Source organism: Triturus cristatus, chromosome 6 (genome assembly GCF_964204655.1).
Source record: "Triturus cristatus chromosome 6, aTriCri1.1, whole genome shotgun sequence".
Taxonomy (NCBI): Eukaryota; Metazoa; Chordata; class Amphibia; order Caudata; family Salamandridae; genus Triturus; species Triturus cristatus.
Window position 1 is genome coordinate 396,918,824 of NC_140589.1, and position 24,932 is coordinate 396,943,755.

At 46.8% G+C, this 24,932-nt stretch overlaps 1 protein-coding gene across 6 annotated transcripts in view; it reads left to right on the forward strand.

Annotated features, from left to right (window-relative positions):
- The window catches only part of FBXO25 (F-box protein 25), a 491,440-nt gene extending 469,972 nt beyond the window's left edge, over window positions 1-21,468 (forward strand). For all 6 annotated transcript variants that reach the window (XM_085610798.1, XM_085610797.1, XM_085610802.1 and 3 more), the window contains one exon: window positions 12,750-21,468. In XM_085610798.1, the coding sequence (XP_085466924.1) occupies window positions 12,750-12,839 (90 nt within the window). In that variant the 3' untranslated portion in view covers window positions 12,840-21,468. The remainder of the gene's footprint in view (window positions 1-12,749) is intronic.
- Window positions 21,469-24,932: the final 3,464 nt, after the last annotated feature.

Here is a 24,932-nt window from a genome sequence, read left to right on the forward strand (position 1 = left end):
CTTCCCTGGACCGGAAACAAGCTTCCTAGGACCGGTTTCTGGCATTTCAGCCGTCTTCAGCCAGGCTTGCTTGAATCCAGTGGCAAAGTGAACAAGGGACTCACGTCTGAGCATACCCTGCCAACTTATGGCGAACAAAGCAAAAACCAAAGGAAATGATGGACGGAGTGTTGAACATTGCAAGCACTCACCCCCAGTCAACTGATCTGGGTTTAATCCATCACCGTTCTTTAGCCCACTCTGCCACCCCAGTTCAGACATGGCCATATGCAAATCAGTCTGACCCTGTGCCTCATGGGAACAGTCCAGCCCAAAATGCCAAGCCATGTCTTCCCTGGACCGGAAACAAGCTTCCTAGGACCGGTTTCTGGCATTTCAGCCGTCTTCAGCCAGGCTTGCTTGAATCCAGTGGCAAAGTGAGCGAGGGACTCACGTCTGAGCATACCCTGCCAACCTATGGCGAACAAAGCAAAAACCAAAGGAAATGATGGATGGAGTGTTGAACATTGCAAGCACTCACCCCAATTTTTAAAGAATATTTGTAGTCTGCAAAAATCGACACTTAGAAGAAATTTCACAGAAAAACAGTCAATGGTTTCCTATGGGAGAAAATTGAGTTAGTGGTAAGTACGGTCGTAAGTACTTTTCAGGGTCAGTGCTGGGCACCAAGATTCAGCACTGGGATCTCTCCTACCCTATGGAAGAAAAGTGAGTTATCGGCTTTTAGGTAAGTACTCGACTGGCAGAGTTAAGGTTCTGTACATAGACTCAGGGGTCTCCCAGGGTCAGGTAAGTACAATTGTTACATACTCAGCGGCACAGGGGCAGCCGGGTGCAGAGTGAGTTAGGCCCAATGTTATCCTATGGGGGGCAGGGGGCCCTTGGTTGGTGGCTGCGGACTAGCAGGCCACGCGGCTGTGGGAGCTGGGCTCCTGGTCACTTGTTCAGGGCAAATGGGGAAGTAGGTAGGAGTAGCACTGCCAGGGCCACTCGGGCGGATGAGCGCAGGGTGCTTTTGAGCCTTCGGGCGGTCAATGGATTGCAATGGAAAAGCTCAAGGACGAACAAAGGCTGCAAGCTCGGGGACGAAGATTCTTCAGGTGTGACCACCACTTCGAGAGGTAAGTTGGGTAGTTGGAGGATAGGTAGGTACCCAGGAGTCTGGCAGAGGGGGCCGCAGGGACCTGGGTGCAGGGGTGCTTTTTGGTGTCGGGGAAATCTTACCCTCTGTTGATCGCGGTTGGGGGGGTCCCTGGTTCTGAGGCTGCAGGCGTCATCAGGAGCGTCGAGGTGGGTCCTTGGGTGCCGGATTCGGGGTCACAGTCGCCGGGGGGACTTCCTCGGGGTCTTTGTCCACACCTGCACAGGCCAGGCTTGGCGGGTGCAGAGTTCGCGGTTCCTGGCTGATGCCAGGGGTTAGATACTTTCTTTCAGCAGAGCCACTGCTCGTGGGAGTCCCAGATGCTCAGAGTCACAAGGTAGTCAGGTCCTCCGGGGTTTGTGAGGTTGTTGGCCACAGGAGGTGCCGGGATTTAGCAGGAGCAGGTTCAAGGGTCGACAGGCCGGTAGGGCTGGGGCCAAAGCAGTTGGTGTCTTCCTCTTCTTAGCAGCTGCACGGCAGGTCTTCTTTCTTCTTAATCTTCTTTGCTGTTTTGGAATCTGGAATCTGAGGAAGGAAGGTTCAGGGTGCCCCTCAATACTAAATTAAGGGGCGTTACAGGTAGGTAAAGGGCAGGGACTACTGGGTCCCTGTCCTGGGTTGGGTACACCCCCTATCCTGCCACTCTCCTGTTGGAGGGGGACAGTGGCCTAGTCCTGATTGGGCAGGTCTCCCCATCTTCAAGACGGCGAGAGCCCAGGGATGTTTCACCTCGCCTCCCCCACCTGAGGAGTGGGGTTGGCAGAGGCTGGCACACCCCCTGTCCTTCCTTGGGGTTACCGGCTAGTCTTCCCGGAAGAGTGGAGGTTTCGAACCGGTAGGGGCCAGTTGATGAGTACAGCAAGTGGCCTGGAGAAGCTCACAAAGGCGTCATGCCTTTGAAGCTTCCCCTGCCCATCCTAGGGGAGGAGACCTAGCACCTCGCCCAGGGTGTGCATTGTTGCAGGCCCTGGAGAGCAGGTGGCTCTCTACCCAGGGGTCCAGCAACATGTCTGCTGTGTGACAGCCTAGGCAGCCCCTCAGACAAGATGTGGATTGTAGGTTAGGTTCAGGGGGCATCTCTAAGACGCCCTCTGTCGTGATTTGTACATTAAATCCTGCACTGGCATCAGTGCGGGTTTAATGTGCTGAGAAGTCTGAAACCAAACTTCTCAGTCTTTAGTGGAGCCATTATGGTGCTGTGGCGTTCGTGTTTGACGAGCTCCCAGACCCATATACTCTTAAATGGCAGCACTGCACTTACAGTGCCCAGGACTAAACCTGGGTACTGTAGGGGCACAGGGCTCATGCTCCTGTGCCCACACCACTGGCATAGGGCACCCAGCTAGAAGGGTGGCTGACGTATGCCAGGGCAGTGTATGTTGTGGGCATGGCACACAGGGATGTGTGCCATGTCTGTTTTGTCCTTTACCCAGACACTCAGCCTGCAAGGGCAGTGTGTTTGTGTTAGGGTACTGGGCCTCTAAGGGTGGCACAATAAGCGCTGCAGCTCTTAGAGGCCTTCCCTGGTCACAAGGCACTGGGTACCATTTACAAGGGGCTGACACGTGGCCAGGGTTAGCCAATTTGGGTTTTAGTTTTTAGGGAAGGAACATAGGCCCTGGGCACATGATTAGCAGGAGTCCAGGGCACACTCAGTCAAAGTACATTCAGCAATTCAGCAAAAAGTGGGGGCATTCCATGCAAGAAAGATGGCACTTTCTCACACAATGCCAGGGTTGTGTTTGATCAAATGGCAATGCAGCACTACAACACAGCTACACAGGACAGCAGCAATTAGCCACTTTCCTCCTCCCCTGATCTTGATGAGCCGCTGCCGCCACCACCCACATGAAGGAGCTCTGTTTTCAAAAGAACCGGAAGCTGCAGAGATCACTTATTGCAAGGATGACAATTACTTGATTCATTAATTAAGCCAAGTAAATATAGCATCCAGAATCCAAGACACAGGTACTGACAATCTAATCCATCCACGTAAATGCAGCAATGATGTAGAGATCTCAAGAGCCAAAAGTCACATACCTATGGCCTGAGGACATGTGGAGCACAGAGGAAGTAAAGAGGAGGCAAAGGTATAGCAGCCATGCTCAGTGTCAACGCGGTGCGAAGGTAAGACAAGGTGGCAGCATCTAGATCAATGGCGACTGCATCAGCAGCTACGGCACCGAAGGACCACCAGGAAACTTCAGTTAGCTAGATTCTGCTCCAGCCCTCATTCCGCATGAGCTTTACGACATGAGACCAGGTCAGATCTACCCCAGTGGTTTGCTTTACAATTTTTACCAGCAACACAGCACCCCTGATGAACATAGCCTTGGCTGCAACCACCAGCTCCTACCGGTGTCAGACGCGTGTGGGCCTGGCACGGCGTGGAGGGACCCAGTCTGGGAGTCAATGCACAGCCATAAACCACCATCAGGTTTCCAAGCCATGAGCAAGGGGAATCAACCATTCTGCGGTCTCTACAGGTTCTATTATCCCTTTACTGTATAAAGCATCCAACTCTTTAACACTCTCCTTCACACCTATGGGTATATTCCTCACTTTATGACTATCTGTGCACTGCTCCCTCCTTCAAAACTATTTTGTGGACGAACCCATTCATTTTCCCTGCTTTACCGGAAAATAAGCCCAGAAATTCACTACGTAGCATTACCTGGTCTCCACTATTGTGGTTAAGGGGAATAGCAAACAGTCACCCACCCAAGTACAGATGGTCCTTTTTTCTGCTACATGGAAGTTCCCTTGGGTATCCGGTTTTTAAATTCAAACTGAACCTCTTTGAACCCTAGAATAGTGATCCTTTCTCCATTAAAAGTAACTGGGTATATGTCTGTCGGGTTTAAATGGTCACCTAACACTGCTGGGAACTTGCCCTCCCACACTGAAAGTTGCACAATTGTATATGGTGACCCAGAGTCAGCCACAATTTGTATACGTCATCCTCCTAAGTTTATATCACACCCATTTTCATTTATTAAGTCGTGTGGTATCAATTTGAATGTATAAATGTTTCTGATTGTATTTGCATATAGCAACCGGTTAGTAGTATAGTGCTTATGTATTGTATTAATTATGAAGTTATTGTAGATGTGGCAAAGAGGGGAGATGTGGTATCCAGGTTACCTGTGTATAGGTAACGGGATGCCACAGGTTCTGGAATGTGGTGGTGGAAGGTAGCCGGGAGTGCCAGTTGGAAGGGGACACTGGAGGTGTGCGGATGCTACCAGCTTGCTCTCAGATACATGTACAACTTACCTTCCTGGCCAGTGTTGTTCTTACAGTAGTGACCAGATAGGGCACAATACCAAAGTCTGATCGTGTATAAACAAAATATTCCTTTAACTGCTTTTCTGTCTCGACATCCTTACATCGCATAAACAGTGTTTTCTCTCAAAGATAGTTCAGAAAGGGGTTAATTATTTTTCTTCACCCTAATTCCTTAAATGATATTGGTCCTCCTGAAAGAATGATTTAAATTGAATAAATTCAGTCATCACTTACTTTATATGCTCCTTTCTGCAACCGTCTTACCCCAAAGTATTTTATGGAAAACAGGGTAGAACCCAGTCAGCAAAAATAATGCAACTGCTGTGCTCCATGTAAACCGCCACCTGTGTATTACCTGTATTTTAGTATTATTATTATTAGTAGTACCTTGAAGAAAAAAAAGACACCATCGAGCAAATTAGATCTTACATAAGTGTCCAATTTTCGATGGCAAAGTTATCTAGTGGGGTGTCACTCCAATATTGTATTGACTAAGTTGGAGTAAGTTCATCAACTTTTCCTCAGGAGGAGCACTGACTCCATGCCAGTCAGAATCAAAATGGAATAGTCCTATCTCCCTAGGATAATTCTGCCTAGCAAATACAGGTTTCACTACACTAAATATGACTTTAAAGGCTTCTAGGTAGTGATAATCACAAGACAAAATGTTTACTCCCTATCCTACTGAACACCAGAGAAAAAAAAAGCCTTGGCAAAGCCAATAGGTCTCGCCTATACAAGAGCTATTGGATTTTGACATCTGTTTTTTGCCATGTTGTACACCAGTGTGGCTTCTGATCAGCATGGCTAAATGTTACTGGCGTGGAGCGTCCTACAGTGGAATGGGAGAAGAATGTTATAGACTGGATTTGTTGTTGTAGGGGGATTAGAGTGTTCTAGAGGGGAGTATAGTTCAGTGGCTGAGAATGTCGTAGTGTGGAGTGGCTTAGAGTGGAGGGGGTGGAATAAGGTGGAGTGAATTGAGGCAATGGGTGGTTTGGATTGGAGTAGAATGGGTAGATTGGATCGCGGTAGAGTGGGGTAGGGTAGAGTGGGTGGATAGAAATGGGGTGAGGCGGATTGGATTGGGGTGAGGTGGATTTGATTGGAGTGGGGCATATTGTTTTGGATAGGAATGGGGCAGATTGGAGTGGGACAGATGGTTTGGATTGGAGTGGGGCAGATTGTTTTGGATTGTAGTGGGGCAGATTGTTTTGACTGAACGCTCCTACCCTCGTTTGGGCTGTGAATTCATTTCTCTTGGTCCCTGATCCCTGGGTGCTTGTTTAGACCAGGTCCAGGGCTCGATCCCATTTTGGCGGCCATCTTAGGTGGGGTCACATTGGACGACCGGTCTAGTTGCCCTATAAAAGGAGGGCTTAGCTACCAGACCGGAGATAGAGCATTCTTGAGAGGCTGCTAGTCGAGCGCTCAGTGCTTATTTTAGCTGCATTTGATTTTTCCCTTGTGTCCGATCCCCCCCTGCACCTGAACCACATTTTTAGAATCATTTTAGGAATCTTCAAAAAAACGGAATTATTTTAAAATCATCTTTAGAATTATCCTACTGAACGCTCCTACCCTCGTTTGGGCTGTGAATTCATTTCTCTTGGTCCCTGATCCCTGGGTGCTTGTTTAGACCAGGTCCAGGGCTCGATCCCATTTTGGCGGCCATCTTAGGTGGGGTCACATTGGACGACCGGTCTAGTTGCCCTATAAAAGGAGGGCTTAGCTACCAGACCGGAGATAGAGCATTCTTGAGAGGCTGCTAGTCGAGCGCTCAGTGCTTATTTTAGCTGCATTTGATTTTTCCCTTGTGTCCGATCCCCCCCTGCACCTGAACCACATTTTTAGAATCATTTTAGGAATCTTCAAAAAAACGGAATTATTTTAAAATCATCTTTAGAATTATCCTACTGAACGCTCCTACCCTCGTTTGGGCTGTGAATTCATTTCTCTTGGTCCCTGATCCCTGGGTGCTTGTTTAGACCAGGTCCAGGGCTCGATCCCATTTTGGCGGCCATCTTAGGTGGGGTCACATTGGACGACCGGTCTAGTTGCCCTATAAAAGGAGGGCTTAGCTACCAGACCGGAGATAGAGCATTCTTGAGAGGCTGCTAGTCGAGCGCTCAGTGCTTATTTTAGCTGCATTTGATTTTTCCCTTGTGTCCGATCCCCCCCTGCACCTGAACCACATTTTTAGAATCATTTTAGGAATCTTCAAAAAAACGGAATTATTTTAAAATCATCTTTAGAATTATCCTACTGAACGCTCCTACCCTCGTTTGGGCTGTGAATTCATTTCTCTTGGTCCCTGATCCCTGGGTGCTTGTTTAGACCAGGTCCAGGGCTCGATCCCATTTTGGCGGCCATCTTAGGTGGGGTCACATTGGACGACCGGTCTAGTTGCCCTATAAAAGGAGGGCTTAGCTACCAGACCGGAGATAGAGCATTCTTGAGAGGCTGCTAGTCGAGCGCTCAGTGCTTATTTTAGCTGCATTTGATTTTTCCCTTGTGTCCGATCCCCCCCTGCACCTGAACCACATTTTTAGAATCATTTTAGGAATCTTCAAAAAAACGGAATTATTTTAAAATCATCTTTAGAATTATCCTACTGAACGCTCCTACCCTCGTTTGGGCTGTGAATTCATTTCTCTTGGTCCCTGATCCCTGGGTGCTTGTTTAGACCAGGTCCAGGGCTCGATCCCATTTTGGCGGCCATCTTAGGTGGGGTCACATTGGACGACCGGTCTAGTTGCCCTATAAAAATAGCCCGTTATGGCTCCGCGCAGCGGACGCGCGCAGGGGGCGCGCCGGACTTGCGCCGGAGTTTCGCCAGAGTCAAGCCCGTCTGTGCCCGTCCGGGCCCAGACGGGACCAGGGCCATTGGTTATGCCCGACTCGAGCCCCCATCTAGCCTCTTCGGTCAGATACACGAAGGAAGAGCTTTTATCTTATAGAACACCAAAGCATGTCACATGCTGCTATACCGCTAAAGGGGGAAAACGTTTCAGGGGATGCAGAGTCTGCCAACCGGATTTAGGAGTAACTATCCCCACTACCCTGCGTCGTCTTGCCCTGCTGAATTGCAGATCCCTTCCCTGCCACGCTACGGAGATTAATTCCCTTCTCCTGGACCACAAGGTTGAAGCCTTGTTTCTCACTGAGACTTGGCTATCTGACGCCTCGGGTCCGGATGTGGTTACAGCGCTAGCGCCGGGATATTTGATCTACCATCTTGACAGAGGCGCAGGGAGGGGGGGAGGCTTGGCCATTATCTATAGGGAATCACTGGGCTGCAAAGCATGGGAGGCAGGGGTGAAAGATTGTGAGAGCTGCCAATTTTCCCTTAAATTCTCCCCTACCTGCACGTTGACAGGCCTCCTAGTTTATCGTCCACCTGGGAGTGTGGGGGAGTTTACATCTTCGCTTATGGAAACTACCACTCTCCTGGCCTCAGCTTCGTCCAACTTTATTCTGTTGGGAGATCTCAACTGCCATTTTGATGAGGCAACTGACCCAATGGCAACTAATTTAATGAGCGAGCTGACCGCCCTGGAGATGAATTTGATAAACACCGGGCCCACACATGTTAAAGGGCACCTTTTGGACCCCTTTTTTACGAACATGAGGGGTTTATTAGCTATGCCCCCTCTCGTTCTTCCCTGGTCTGACCATTCACTGATCATGGCAAACTGGGAGGTAAAGGAAGATGATACCCTCCCGTCCAGGAAATTTAGAATAGACAGGGCATGGTCAAGGCTCCCGGTAGAGGCCTGGAATGCCCGGTTGGAGGGCTCCCAGCCTGAGAAAGGTCAGGATCCAGTGACTGCAGACGCTATGATGAGGAACTGGCTGACCAACGCAGTGGACCATGTGCTTCCACTCAAGAAGATGCTTATTAGGGATAAGAGAGTGGGGTCTGCCCCATGGTACTCCCCAGAGCTTAGAACCCTGAGAAAGAACTGTAAACGGGTGGAGAGACTATGGAGGAAGAACCCAGAGACAGAGAGCAGGGAAAAATACCGTAGGGAATTAAGGACGTATAAACTTGCTATACGCGCAGCAAAGGCCTCCTTTTTTGGGGAGAGAGTGAGTCATGCTGCGTCCTCATCCAGGGAAGCCTTTCTAGTGATGAAGGAGCTTCTTAAACCACAGGATCCCATTCTTGTCCACGACAGACCACAGGAAAAATGTCTGGAATTGGCCACTTACTTCAAAAATAAAATTGACACCATTATTAGTTCTCTCCCTCCGGTGATGGGAACCCCGACTTCGTCTGAAGACTTAAGTATGTCGGAAAATTTATTGACGTCTTTTGGCCCCGTAACCTCAGGCGAAGTACTGAAGGTCCTCGGGAGCTTGAAGAGTGGCTCGCCTCAAGACCCAGTCCCAATGCGGTATTTAAAGCAGGCTGCCCCATCGATAGGAGAGCCTTTGACCGATTTGGTCAATCTCTCCTTCGCTCATGGCACGGTACCGCCAGACTGGAAGAGCGCAGTCGTTAAAGCGCTTCTGAAGAAGCCTGGCTTAGATCCACAGAACTTAGCCAATTTCAGGCCCATCTCCTTGCTACCAGGGATTAGTAAGGTTGCCGAGAAACTGGTTAACCGCCAACTGTCCAACTTTCTCGAGGAGAATGGTCGGTTGAGAGACTCCCAGACGGGATTCCGACCGGGTCATGGAACCGACACGGCCCTGCTAGCAGTTGTAGAGGAGGCCAGAAGCACTTTGGATACAGGGGGGTCAGTGGCAGTGATCCTCCTGGACCTAAGTGCGGCCTTCGATACTGTCAACCATGGAGTGTTGACACAACGCCTAGCAGAGACAGGAGTCACAGGAGCGGCCCTGGAATGGCTGGCCTCTTTTCTGGAGGGGCGTACCTTCGAGGTTTGGGAAGGCAACGCAAAATCTCCTCCCTTTCCACTTCACTGTGGGGTGCCTCAGGGCTCATCCCTAAGCCCCACGTTATTTAACGTGTATATGGCACCCCTTGAGGGTGTGGTGTCTCCGTTTGGCTTTAAGACCATAAGCTATGCGGATGACACTCAGCTAGTGGTGGGTCTGACACAGCTGGAGAAGCAGCCTGAAACGCTCCATTCATGCTTAAGAGAGGTGTTTGACTGGATGACCAGGTCATCGCTCAAATTGAACGGCTCAAAAACTGAGCTGATGATCTTGGGCCACTCAAACTTCGCCCTCTCGCCGAGCAGCTGGCCCAACTGTATGGGCACTCCGCCTGACCCAAAGAAGGAAATTAAGAGCCTGGGGGTCTGGCTGGAGCCTGATCTGTCCTTTAGGACACACGCCAAGAAGATCGCTGGCGTGTGTTATGGACTGCTCCGCTCGGCCCGTAAGGTTCTCCCCCTCTTACCGGAACTCTCCCGGAAGCTGTTAGTCCAAGGTCTAATCATCTCACGCCTGGACTACAGTAATGCACTCTTTCTCGGAGCACCGGAATCAACGTTCAAAATCCTGCAACAAGTGCAGAACGCGGCAGCCAGGCTGCTGCGGAACGTTCCGGCCAGGCAATCAGCCAGGCCCGCTCTAAAGGCACTCCATTGGCTCCCGGTCAAAGAGAGAGTGACCTTCAAAGCCCTCTGTATTGCTCACAAGAGCATTCAGGGGAAAGGACCTGCTATTCTGAAGGACATGATTCGGCCCTATAAGCCCACCAGAGCCTTACGCTCCGATAATAAACACCTCCTTCAGATAAAGAGAATTAGGAGAGCCCGTTCAGGTGGCAGGAGCTTTTCCATCCATACTGCACACGCCTGGAACTCCCTCCCACTCTCACTACGCTCTGAACCAAACCTGCTCAGGTTCAGGAAACATTTGAAAACTTATCTATTTCCAGAATAATTCTAAATCTGTTCTGCTTCACACAGGCAGCTTGCTCTGATTCTCTATAAGCGCTGGGATGCCTCTGGGTAACCGTGCGCGGTACAAAATTCGTTAATAATAATAATAATAATAATTTGGATTGGAGTGGATGGTTTGGGAAGGGAGTGTGATGGATTGGAGTGAGGTAGATTGGCTTGGATTGGTGTGGGGTGGGGTGGATTGTGGTAGATTGGAGTGGCGTGAATTTGGATGGAGTGGGTGGATTGAGGTGAGGGGGATTGGTTTGGGGTGGATTGGATTGGAATGGAATGGAGTAGTTGAATTGGGTTGGAGTGGGTGGATTAGGGTGAGGGGGACTGGACTGGAGTGGATTGGAGTTGGGCAGATTGTTTTGCATTGGAGTGGGATGGATTAGAGTGGGGCCGACTGTTTTGGAGTGGAGTTGGGCAGATTCGAGTGGGCAAAATGGAGGGGGCAGACTGTTTTGGATTGGAGTTGGGCAGATTGGTGTGTATTGTAGTGGGGCAGATTCTTTTGGTTTGTAGTGGGGCAGACGGTTTTGGATTGGAGTGGGGCAGACTGTTTTGGATTGAAGTGGGGCAGATTGGAGTGGGGCAGTTTGTTTTGGATTGGAGTGGGTCCGATTGTTTTGGATTGGAGTAGGGCCAATTGGGATTGAGTGGGGCCAATTGTTTTGGATTGGAGCAGGCAGACTGTTTTGGATTGGAGCACGGAAGATTGAAGTGAAGCAGATTGTTGTTGATTGTGTGGGGCAGATTGGTTTGGAGTGGAGTGGGGCAGATTGGTTTGGATTGGAGTGGGCTAGATTGTTTTGGATTTAGTGGGGCACACTGTTTTGGATTGGAGTAGGGCCAATTGTTTGGGATTGAGTGGGGCCAATTGTTTTGGATTGGAGCAGGCAGACTGTTTTGGATTGGAGCGCGGAAGATTGGAGTGAAGCAGATTGTTGTTGATTGAGTGGGGCAGATTGGTTTGGAGTGGAGTGGGGCAGATTGGTTTGGATTGGAGTGGGCTAGATTGTTTTGGACTTTGTGGGGCACACTGTTTTGGATTGGAGCGGGCAGATTGTTTTGGATTGGAGTTGGGCAAAGTGGGGTGGGTTGGGAGGATTGGAGTGTGATGGACTGGAATGGATTGGGTGAGTGGTTTGGATTGGAGTGGGTTGGATTGGTCTGGGGTGGATTGGATTGTGAGGAGGCGGATTGGTGTGGGGTGGATTGGCGTGGGGCGGATTGGCGCAGGGCGGATTGGAGTGTACTGCACAAATGTGTTAAAGAACCATTTCAGAAGACACATAAGAAACAATGTCGCTTTTCCAACAAGGTAATCCTCATCTTTTGAGAAAAGTGTCCACAAACCGAAACAAAAGAAAACATGAGCGCGAAGTGAGAAAAAAAGACTTGGCAAAATAAAAGAAAGTAAACTATAGAAAATAAATCTTTGCAATTTTGTTTGTCCTGGTGGGCATGTTTGTCACACACTTTCCGTTGCAGGGCACTAAAAGTAAAAAATAAAAAAACATAGTACCACAATGACGTTGGAAGCAGCGGATGGGCACTGATTACGTTGAATTAATACGTGCTTGGTCCTTGCTCTACAGAAAGGAACTGAAATAATGTTAGGCATGCCTTAATAAATGATTAGGCTGTAAAGAAGAGTGCCATGCAAGCCAACAAATGGTAAGCAATGGGCAGGCTCCATACCCTTTTTGTTAACAATGTCACACAGGTGAGACACGTGCAGGCTCGACCCTAAAAAATAAGTTTACCTCAGGAAGGGAAGCCTGTTTTTAGAATTTTGGAGCCAGGTGGCCTACTCATTCATTTATGGGAGTTGCAGTATGTACTCATAAGGTATGCAGCGAAGTTAAATTGTTTCCCGTTATAGTCATAAGTATACTGTATTACCATCGTATTGTCTCGCATATTGTTAGTTCCCAACAAATAGTGTCTATTCTGTTTCCTTTAGCATTGGACAAGGCCAACCATCAGTTGTATAAAGCTTAAATAGGTGCTCTGAGTATGTGAGCTGGAGAGCAATACATATAGATGTATGCTCATGAGCAGTATAAGCCTGCCCGCTGTTTTCTAGTCTCAGAACTAGGTGGTGGCAGTATTGGCAGCTTGTTATTGGAAAGATCATATAGGATTTCCACAAGATCAGTATTTTATAATGTGATCTTAATGCATATGAAATATTGTCCGCCTCGTCTAAGTATAAATGTTGCAAGCATTTTCCCTGTGAAATTGGTTTAGATATTTAAAAAAAAGTAGTACACTCTGAAATAGCATAAAACATTCATTACATTTGTAAAATTTCTTAGTAAAAAAGTAGAACAGATAAACTGTGTTGCCAACTCTTAGGTACGTATTAGGTTTAAACATGTAGTGTAGTTTTACTGCATTTGTAGAATGTCCAGTTTGTTTTTCTGAACTTATTCATGCCTTTTTTCCAGGATCCAGGTCATCCCTGTACTGCTAATGACCCAGACAGCTGCTTCATGCCGGTTTCTCCTCAGCACTTCATCGATCTCTTCAAGTTTTAATTTGAATTAATTGTTTTTTCAAGTTTTATTTAAATTAATTGTTTTTTTTTTTCCCTTTTCGGTGTTTGGAACGATTACAGGTTAAGGAAGCAACAATGTTCCAATAATATGTGCTATCTGCGCAAAAGCAAGCATTTTGATTATTTGTCACTGAGATGTTTGCTGTATAATGATAAAATTAGAAGTGTGATCATAACTCTGTAGACGCAGTATTGATTAGTGTGGACAAGACAGCCTACATGTCATTGAGACTGAGAATACTATGGGGACTATTTAGAGTTTGGTTGATACGAGACATCTGCAAAAGTTAGTGGATGTCCCTTTTGCCTTATTTAAAATCTATAGCCACGCATACTATTGAAATAGTGATGGACAGACAGCGTCAACTTTTGGAGAATATCCAACATCCACAAGACTTTAAAAGACCCTTTAACAATAAATGTATAGCATTTCTGTCATGAAACTAGAATGTTGTTCTTCAGTCTTCGGTGACTTCGATCTTGAAAGTTTCTTTGTAAAAGTGTATGGATTATTTGAAGCCATGTACTTTAGTTCTGTTTGTTTCATGTAGCTCTCATACAGACACTATACATTGGTACATAAAACATTTATTGTGACTATAATTTATCGAGTCGATACACCTCTTGAGACAGTTTTGAGAAGGATCTATTGAAAAGTAATAGTCATTTTTTTGTTACAACACAAAAAATAATTGATAACATGGAAATGGAACATTGTAAAGTATTAGTGGAATCTATTTTTCTGGCAAAATTTAGATGGGGAAGGTAAAAAATTATTTTCTGCAAAACGGTTGTTATTGTAATTCCCTATACCCCACTTAAGTCGGTCTTCTGTTTGAATAAAAGATGGTCTTATTGGCAGATGAGAGACTGAACCTATGCAAAGCAATATCTTTTGTGTTATCCTGCACTCCCAGTACATAGTAAAGGTTGCCGATAGTTGAGCAGGATTATTTCACCATTGCTGCAGGCCACACATTTTGACAATGTTAAGAATTACATTTGCTTTAGGCATGGAGGGCCCGATTTATCATAGTACTGCATCGTTCCTGCATCATGCATGGTGTTGCAAGGGAATGCAATGCTTGAGTCCGCATTACCAAGCAACACAAGACCACCTTGCAGGGCCCTTCTTTGCATGGTAAATCTGGAGTAACGCAAGGCAGCCCAAGTCGCTGACACTTTCCTGGGAGTGCATTCCAAGGGTGGAGCGTAAGTGTTCCCACGCATCCATCAATGGATTTTGGTACATTCCCAGGTTTACCAGTCTTGGTAAATTAGTGAATGTGTCCAAATGCTACGCCTTCACAGTGTCGACGCATTTCTTTTTTTCTCCTCATTGTGTCCTCTTTCGAAGTGTGCTGCACTGTGCAGCCCACTTAGAGAGAGGAAAACGCCTTAGAGGATTGTTTTTGAACAGGAAGGTGTTCCTTCCTCTACAAAAACAATGCAGGCACCCTTTTATCATAACGCAAGGGTGCCTGCATTGACGCCAGACAGCAGATTGTGCATCAGCGCCGGCAGATCACCCTCTCCATTTCACGCAGCACTTTGTCTTGCTGCATTGCGTTTTGTGAATGATTGATAAATCTGGCCCGATTGCCTTTACTGAACTTTTAGTGACAAAACAATACTTTGTGTTTACTGTTGGATATTTCTAACTGCATATTCCTCACCTTAAAATTATCCTCAGACGCCACACAGCATCGGGAGAATTTTGTCTGCAATGATCCCGCATGGTGATCGGTGGCCCATGTGGCGACTCTTTTCTCCCTGGAAGTGACAGAGTGGAGCACATATGTGTCACCCCTGCACATGGATGCCAGTTCCTTTCTTTCAACACTCTTCACCATGAATCTGGATCCCCCCCCCCGCCCCCCCCCCACTGTCATGACTGCAGGAAGCAGATGTTGATGACAGACCAGGAAAATGTGTGCTTTTGGTGCCTGGACTCTAAAATTGTGTGCTAAATCCGCCCTCTTGCACCTGAAGGCAATTCAGGATAGGAGGCAAATCTCTTAATATGAGGTTGCAGTTGAAAAATAGAATACACACCAAAATGTAACGCTGTTTGTGATCCTGTTTCAAGTGTTGGTCCCATTCAAAGTACCTTTCCCCCTTGAAGTCTTGCAGAAAGTCAAGGATGTGTCATAATTGCAAGAAGGCTAAGTGGTACTAAGCCTCCTCCCAACCCAATTGAGTTAGAAGGCACAATAGAGTCAATGAAAGGGTCTGCTGACTCTGATCCAGTCCTGCAGTGGGCCCCGGCATGCTCTCATTTCCCAAGATCATCATCAACCATGCAGCACACTGTGAACTTCAAGGAGGTCATGCTGCAGCTTTTCCAGACCGTCTGGCCCCACAGAGCCATGAGGGTCTCTGGTTGGGTGTTCGTGGGCAGGCCCTTACTTCCTAAACTATTCTGTGGGACTTGTGCCCAATACTTTTACTCCAGCCGAGGGTCCATGCCAATCCTTTCCACGCCAATGCCGACTTTGCTGGCCCAAGCCCGAGTTGCCAGTAGCTCATTCCAGGCCTGTCTCATGCTATAAGATCACAAAGGCACAACCAGATTCTGAGCTCAACCTATGCCACTACTATCAGAGGCTGGCAACCTTATTTTGATCAACTGGCGTGGATCAGTGTTTGCAAAATGTTCCCCATGATTCTTACGGCAAAGAAATGAACAACCTGTTGCAAAGAAGTGCAAAGAAGTGAACAACCAGCTCCCCCACCACCCAATATTCTGATGATGACCTATGCCCATATTTACAAAATGACAGTGGACTAGATAAATCCTGAACAGAGGCCGATACTGAACTTTTGTACACTGAATGACTTCCTGTGAAAAAACTATTTCAAAATGCTTACCCTGTCCCAGATACTTTTTGCTCTCTACTCATGAGGCTTCATAGTGTCCCAGGACTGTCAAGAACATATTTTCATATACCTATCCTACAGTCCCCTAGGTATTATCTGAGGTTTCAGTGGGATTGGAAGACATCCAATTTGCTGTGTTCCCTTCAGCTTTACCTTGGTCCCTTGTGTGTTCACAAAAATGATTGCGGTGGTCACTGGCCACCTTTGCAAGTCGGGATACATGTGATCCAGTACTTTGACGGCTAGCTTCTCAACGCAGGCTCAGGGCAGTCAGCCATAGATCACCCCATACTCCTTCCATCTTTGAGGTTTTCCATCAATGAGCTAAAGTGTCACTGGGATTCCCTTCATTGGGGCTGTACTAGTAACGTTCAAGACTTTTCCACCACCACAGCGAGCTGGAACATTTCGAATATGATCCAGAAGTTTCTAGAATTCCTAACCTTGTGCATACTCTTCGTTTCGAATGTCAGGTGGCATTTGCAGGTCCTGCAGTGGAACCTTAGATTTCAGTGCACCCAGCATCATGGCTGCCTCTCCAACTCATCCAGGTCTCATAAGAGAAGGCAGATAAATGCCAACCTGACCAGGGGCAAGCCACTTTCTGTTCCCTATCCAGACTTCACAGTTGTGACATAGCTGTGTTGGGAGAGTCACCTGAACGAGGTGTAGTTCAAAGGCATCTGGTCTCAAGCTAAGAGCCAGCTTCACATCAATCTTTCAATCAATCTATCAGGAGGTTTATAGAGCGCGCTACTCACCTGTGAGGGTCTCTAGGAGTGTGGGGGGGGGGGGGGTTTAGGCAATTCCAGCTCAGTCGAAGAGCAAGGTCTTGAGGTCCTTCCTGAAAATGTGCAGGTTCAGGGAGCGTCTGATGCGGACTGGAAGCTCGTTCCAGGTCTTGGCTGCGATGTAGGAGAAGACCCTTCCTCCTGCTCTGCTTCTGCGGATGCGGGGGATCTCTGCTAGGGAGAGGTGGGCGGATCGGAGATTTCTTTTGGGTGCGTGGAAACAGACTATCGTTGAGGTAACTGGGTCCGATGTTGTGGAGGGCTTTGTAGGTGTGGGGAAGAAGCTTGAAGGTTATTCTCTTATCGACGAGAAGCCAGTGTAGGTCTCAAAGGTGTTGGGTCATGCGTTCATGCCGTGGGGTCCCGAGGATGAGTCTGGCCGCGGCATTCTGGATGGTTTGGAGCTTGTGTAGAAGGGTCCTGTTGACACCGGCGTAGAGGGCATTTCCGTAGTTCAGTCTGCTGGTTATGAGTGCATGGGTGACGGTTTTTCGGTGTTGGGGGGATCCATTTGAAGGTGTTTCGGAGGATGCAGAGGCAGTTGATGCTGGTGGAGGCGACGGCATTGATCTGGTGAGGGAGGAGTAAAGGTTGATGCCGAGGTTCCGAGCATGGTCTGTCGGGGTTGGTGGACTCCCGAGGGCGGAGGGCCACCATGTGTCGTCCAAGGCAGAGGTTGAGGGTCCCAGGATGAGGACCTCTGTTTTCTCAGTGTTGAGCTTCAGGCATCTGTCCTTCATCCAGGCCGCGACGTCCCTTATTCCTTCCACGAAGCTGAGCCTGGTGTCTTCGCGAACCTTTTAGAGGGAGAGGATGAGCTGGGTGTCATCGGCGTAGGATACAATGTTGAGCTCATGCTGGCTGATGATGGGGGCAAGTGTGGGGCTGAGCGATGATCCCTGTGGTACTCCGCAGTTGATCTCTGTGGGTTCGGAGATGAAAGGGGGGAGTCTGATCCTCTGGGTTCTGCCAAAGAGAAAGGATCGGATCCAGTTGAGGGCAGTTCCTTGTATCCCGGCGTCGTGCAGTCTGGCTGCGAGGGTGTGGTGTGAGACGGTGTCGAAGGCTGCGGAGAGGTATAGTAGGATGAAGGCTGCGGTGTGTCCCTGGTAGAGTAGCATGCGGATGTCGTCAGTGGCGGCGAGGAGGGCGGTCTCTGTGCTGTGGTTGCTGCGGAATCCGGACTCGGAATAAAAAAACACTCAGGAGGTCAACAATTACCGCGTTGTGGCACGCAGGGCAGACAGCAGCCTAGAACACCCAGGCTGGGGGCTCACCGGTGACGTCGGGAGCAGAAGAGCTGCCAGGGAGAGTGCAGGCCTTTGACCGAGGTCAAGGTGTTTTGAAATTTTGGACTGAAAGCCGCCCTGTCGTACATTAAGGGTAAGCTGGTGTAAGTCCTAACAGACAACGTGACTGCTATGTTGTACTATAAAAGGTAGGGCAGAGTAGGTTCCAGAGTCTTGTGCTAGAAGACCCCACACCTATGGAGGTGACTGGACCAGCAGAATATCTTTCTAGTAGCCAACTCATATGTCTCTGAATAACAGAGCAGAAAAACTTATATGTCAGCTGACCGATCATGAGTGGCATCATTTCCCTCCGGTGGTAAGGGGTATCTTCAACCATTGTGGTGTACTCTGGTTAGTTCTACTGGTGAAAACAGAATCAACTTTACTGTGCTTTGGAGTTTTTCCAGGCATTCCAACTGTGATGGGGCACAGGTCTCCTGTACACGGTTCTGCACCTGCCTCAAGTTCTAAGGAAAGTCAGGTTAGACCGGGCCCAAGTAATTTGAATAGCCCCGGCTTAGACCAGGAGAGTATGTGTAGGGTTTTGCAGGATATAGCAGTCACAGACTTGATAGAGTAAGTTTCAGGATGCTTTATTACAAGTACGATACAGAAAATTATTCAGAAAAGTATTTCTTTATCCTCTTCTTGATTGGCTGATATCGGGTTTCACCACAGATGCCACTGTCTCCTCCCACCTCGTCCCCAGAGCCGGGCACGCACCTGTGCAAGCCACGCTCCTCCTGGAACGTTGGCCTTCTCCCTGGTCCTTGCCAGTCCTTCATCCTCATCTCCGGAATCCCGCTTTGGTTTCTCCAATACTGTAAGTAGTACCTTTGGAAGTCTTTCTGTCGGGATTGGGTGCTCTTCTTCATTGGCATCCTTTCTTTTCACTATGTCCTTGACTTCCCTGGGGTCTGTTGCTTCCTGTTCGAGTCTCTAGTTCCGTCTTTGTCGTAGTTCAAATGACCAGGAAACAGCGACAAGTTAAAGGGGCCAGAACTCTCGTAATCATTGTACTGCTGGTCACCGTATGACAAATACAGTTCCGCCTCTTGAGTATTTCTGAAGGTAGGATGTAAATAAAGAAGAGGTTTGGGCAGATAAGGAATAGACCATTCCTCTTCCATGTCGTCTGGGGCTCTTTCTGTCGGTCATAACTTGTGACAGTATGGTACCCAGAACTGCTGAGCGTGAGCATTCGTCCTTTGATACAGTTACCACTTCATGAGGACCTCCTGTCTCAGCAAATGAGGCTCCTGCACCCACGACTCTGCAATCTACAAGTCTACACTTGGGGCTGAAAGAAGTTTGTTGTCTGGTGTGTTCATCATAGCAACCCTCTACAGGCCAAACTTTCAAGTGTGATTGTTATATCCTTAGTGCCACAAGGCCTGGTGTGGGTACAGTTGAGGTTATCTGTCAGCCCTCTTGGCCTTCTATTCTTACCTGATCAACATCTCTATTTAAATGATCCGTAGTAATGCATTTAATCATTTTGTTCACTGTGTCTGTGACACTCAAAACAGTCTTCCTAATTTCCTGTGAGCACCTCATGCGTGAACTGCAGACGCTCTCAGTACAACCACCCAGTAGTGCCTTCTTTCTGTACAGGTTAGTGCTTAGAACCCGATTGGCCTTCTTGCCCAAAGTTGTGGAGAATTTCCATGATGGCAATCCATCACTCTGCCAAGGTATTTCTCTCTGCCTTCCCCTTTGAAGGAGACACTTACCCCTAAAAGGGCTTTGAGCATTTAAACTGACTGCACAAGGGATCATCATGCAAATGAGCATCTCTTTGTAGGGTTTTCTGGAGCGAAGATGGTGCAGATAAGGCGATTTTGAAGATAGTCCTATGAATTACAATCTGCTGTGCGCTGGTCAAGAAGTGGCCTTGAATGCCTGTGGGCTCATTTCACTAGGGCCAAGGCTACTACAATGGCATTGTCAAGTGGGGTGCTGTTCTGGACATATGCCAGGCTGCAATGTGCATGCTGGTGCACACCTTCAGGAAACAGTACTGTCTTGCCAGCCAGGTCTGAGAGGAGGGCCATTTGGCCCACCTGGTCCTGCCAGACTTTCTGATCTAATTTTACTCCCTATACCCTCCTACTTTGGAAAGTACTGCTATGGTATCCAGTCTTCAGAATAGATGCCCTAAGAAGAAGTATAGCTACAAGAAGAACAATTTACTTACATTAGTCTATGTAGCGGACACTTCATCTAACCGCAGCCCTCCTACCTCCCTGTACTGTGCAGTGGACTCCTGTTCATCATTAAAAGGTTTTGGCACACGGTCACCTGCAATTTTCCCTAGTGCTAAGGGTGCGAAAAAACAAAGATTAAGTATCTGACGTCAGTGTGCAGGTTTGGTGCTGATGCTGCTTTGCTCCTCACTTCTAAAGCGAGACAGTCACTATGGAACCACATGATGTCCCCTCTCTGTCCATGTGAGAATTGCTGAGAACATTCTCCAGATTCAGCCAGGTGCCCGTGGTTATTCTTAAGGAGAGGACTCTCCCATTAGATAACCGTATCCAACAAAAAAAAAACGGCAAGTAAGTAACTTGTTTGTTATGAACTACCTCAAAATATTGGCTTGTGCTCAAAGTAGCTTAAGTTGAACACTACTTTCTTATTGCTGCTTGTTTGCATAAATGCTTGTTGTGGGGGTGTGCTACAACGGACAATTTTTTGTCCCAGGTGTTTTGCTAAATGAATACAAAGATAAATCATCTGCAGAGGTAGTCCCATTGTTTACACCTGTCAACCTCTCTGTTCTCTAGTACACCATCTGCACATTGAGGTTTTTTCTGCCAAATGTCTAGGTCTAATTTTCTATTTAGAACACTTTTGCAAATTGTAGACATTTGTATGAAGTGCCTCCAGATCTTTCAACATCAATATTCGGTATTTGATTTATTTCAGGATTTTCTTAGCAGAAAATATAATTGTCTGTTAAAGCACTATATACGGATTGCATATAATAATGTGCATTAAACCTGGGCCTTTAGTCATTATTGCTATTTCATGCAACAAAGTGGGCTGCTATCATTACAATACTTTTCTACAGAAAGTAATGAAACATGGATTTATTTTATTCGATGTAATTGTTTGAATGTCAGTAGATAAGTATTTTATACATAAAAGATAAAAACCATAGGAGACCCGAATAGAGCCAAAAAGTGTGCAGCACATCATTCCTGCCATTTGTAAATGAAATATAATTAAAAAAGTGAAAACCTATGTATAATATATAATGTTATCACTAAGGGCAGCAATCAGATAAAATAACAGCGAAATAAAATTGTTTAGGGCTATAAAAGGTTACCGTTCAAGTCTGATCTAAGGAAAGACAGAGAAGGCATTGTTTGCACTGATGTGTTGCAGGCAGCAGTTTATAGAGTTTGAAGTAATGGTACATTTTGCTGAAAATACACTTTGTATACTGTTCGTGGCAAACTGATTCATTAGGCCATGATGACAATGTAAACTGATAGCCAAACGTTTGCTGGAGTTTCCTCTATGTTTTCCTATATGAATTACAATTATTAGTATTTACTGTGAATTCTATTGACTGTTGTTTCCACCTTTTCATGATTTGTATGAATGTATTCCGTTTTACAGATAAAAATCTGAAATGTAATCTTAACAAGACTGTTTTAAATCTAAAGTTGTACTATTAAATACATCGTATTAGGTGATTATACTCGATTTTTTATGGACTTAAATGTGACCCCAAAACATTCCTTTTCAAGTCATACTTCTACTATAACAGGTTTCTCAAAACTGTATACTCTGCATCTTTTGTACTTATAAAGAGAAAACATGCTTCTTTGCCAACCACATATTTTATATTTGCATTCTGGCTATAGCACTAGTGTTAAACAATAATCTCGCCAAAAACAAGTCTTGTATAGGGTACCACCTTCTGCTTGGAGGAAGCCTCAAGATGATCTTAATGAAGTCTTAGAAGAAAATCCGCCTTTTCTCTGTGGAAATGCAGATTTCTTACCTTTTGCTCACCACTGTTTTTGCTGGCTTTAGAACTCTGGGGCGTATGTTTGGGAGGCTAGTGCTGCCGGAGCGCAAGCCTCTCAATCATATCTATGAGACAACGCAAAGCCACTTAGCATGACCTCCTAGATATGGAGTAAGACAAAGCAGCGCAAGTCTCTGCTTTGCTAGGGAGGTGTTCCATGGGTGTTGTGGTGGGCTTTCCCACACAATACCCGTGGATTCGGACGCTGCCCCAGATTTAATTAATCATGTAAACCTGGGGCAGCGCCAAAATCTTACACCTCCCCAGAGCAGGCGTAATGAGGAGAAATATTTTTATTTCTCCGCGTTTTCTCCTCTTTCCATGTGTGCTGCATTCTGCAGCACATATAGGAAGAGGAAACAGCCTCTCTGGATTGTTTTTGTACAGGAAGGAACCCCTGGTGCAAGGGTGCCTGCGTTGGCGCTAGGCAGCAAATTGTGCGCCAACGCAAGGACAAGAATACACTAATTCATAAATACGGTGCATTCCTGCCCTTTCACATTGGTGTAGGGCAGCACAGCAAGAAGACTTGCGGTGCTGCCCTATGCAAATTTACCGTAAATGAGGGCCTTTGTGCGCTTTACCCCCGATAACCAGGAGTAGTGTTCCTGTACTCCTCCTTTAAACATGGTTGAATTGGCTAATTTCTAGTTGGCAAATTTAACTTGCTTGCAAGTCCCAAGTGTATGGTGTGGAAAGTGCAGCCAGGGCTTGGATGTTAAATGTCACTTGTGGACAACAGCACCTACTGTGCCATCTACTACAGTAGCAGGGCAAACATGACTTCAGGTTAACCTTTAAAGATTCACTGCTGCAGTGTAAAACCTGCAGTGCCACCTGTTAAAATAACCCTTTTTGGCAAGTGAAAACCCCCCTTTTAGATATTAGTAAGTCACCCCTATGTAAGCCTTGTAGCCCACAAGGTAGGTTGCATGCTATTTAAAGATGATCTGTGTAGAAAATGTAGGTCACCATTCCCCTAAAGTAAGAATTCCCTAATAGCTATTTTGACCATAAGAAGACACTGGCTGGACCATAGCCAAACAAAGAATTCTGCTCCGGTCGTGTGTAGTTAATGTACACGCCATGGGGGCAGAATTCTTTGTTTGGGAAAGATACGGACTAGCGATCGGTGTATTTATGATAAGAATAGACTGCACTTGGATAGTGCATAAACAGGCTAGGACAATATTGTGGTTTGGGAAATCCTATCAGCTGAACTATCATTGTATGCAGTCTGCATTTAAATTAAGCCCTGATAAAGTCGTGATTAAGACAAAACATGTGTAGGCTAATGCAAAGTGGAATAAAACACTCAAAGAGCAAGATTGAACACAATGTTTGAAGATTTAACCATAGTGCAACGTATTCGTAAAGACTTTGCATATAATGATACGGAGTGGATCGTACGATCCACAGGTATCCCCATTCCTCAGATGATATGATCCTATACCTGAACGACCTATAGACTGGGCTGGGCTGGAAGGGATAGCTCAATTACTAAACAATTTTGGAAAACTTTCCGGTCTCTGTATAAATGTTGATAAGTCCTGCACTTTTTGTTTTACTGTCACCCATATAGCCACTACACTGTGGTTTGGTAACACGAATCTTCAGGTGGTGACCCATACATTCCTCTTTCTTGAGATTCATGTCTATCGTGAAACACTGGACTTACTCGATGGCAACCTTATGCTAGTGATTAACTTACTTAAATCCCAGGTGGCTTTCTGAACTACTTTGCCCCTATCCGTGGCAGGCCGTCTAGCCATGGCAAAGATGGTTATGTTACCATGCCTCCTGTGTTACTTCACAAACCTACCAGTAGTGGTGCCGGTGGTCAGGTTGTTAAATGCAATGCTGGTGGAGCTCGCCAGGTGGGAGGGGGTGGTAGATGGGGGGGGGGGGGGAGTTTAGCTGACGCAGGGTAAGCTTATGTAAATTGCAGCTGCTGACGTACAGGGGTGGCATTGGGGCTCCTGACTTTAAGGCCTACTGTCTAGGACAGCTGCAATGGCTGTCCTATTGGTTGGCTGGGCACAATCTACCAGAAAGACTAAAATGGCTGTCCTATTGGTTGGCTGGGTACAATCTACCGGAGATAGGCTACACAGCGGAGCAGATAGATCAGGGTGAATCCCACAGATTAGTATGTCCAGGTGCAACCTTACCACAAACAAGTTCTCTTTCATTGCGTGTAACACTGGCTTATTGGAAATTAACACTGAGATACACTGCTTCCAGTCCACTTTTCATACCAAATATCCCACTGCGCGGTCTCCCTTCATCATCTGGCACATTGACAACATGCAGGTTGGGTCATTGAGACCGTGGGCTTGTTGTTTCTGGATGGCACGCTGACTTCATGCACACACATGGGCTCCATGAATCTCTATTTTTTGTTGTTTTTTAAACATGGCAACATACTCCGCATTATACGGCAGCATTGGGCACCAGATGAGAAAGAGCCCATCAAGCATGCGCCACTTCACGCGTTGCATACCATGAGACACGGCAGACATCTAATGAGATAGCTCGATCGTGGGCTCAAGACACCTCTCATTTCCTTAAAAACCAAATGAGTGACAGGCTTAATTAAAAAAAAATATCTGATGGAGACTGGACCTGCTTATTGAAATACCCCAAGAAAGTCTCAAGTAATTTGAGATTTAAATGTATTCAATTCTTCATATTAGAGCGTATTTAACACTACATAAAATAAAATGTTCGCTACTGCCTGTTCCACATGTACTTGTTGTTAGGCTTTAGATGCAGACCTCCTACAGAGAGGTTATGGACTTGTCTGCCTATTGTGAAGTTATCTCAGCAGGACTATCAGAACTAACAGGCTTAGACTAATGGATTACAGCTGCTCAATGTCTCTTGGGTTTGCATTCCTTGCAGAGGAGCTCCAAGGTGATCATATGTTTTGCCGACCTGGCCCTGCTGCTGGCAAAAAGGCTCATAATGAGGGACTTGAAATTCCTGAAGGCTCCACAGGTGGATCAATGGCAAGAGGAGGTGACACACTGGGGACTTGCGGAAATCAAGCTCTACGGCTGTAGGAG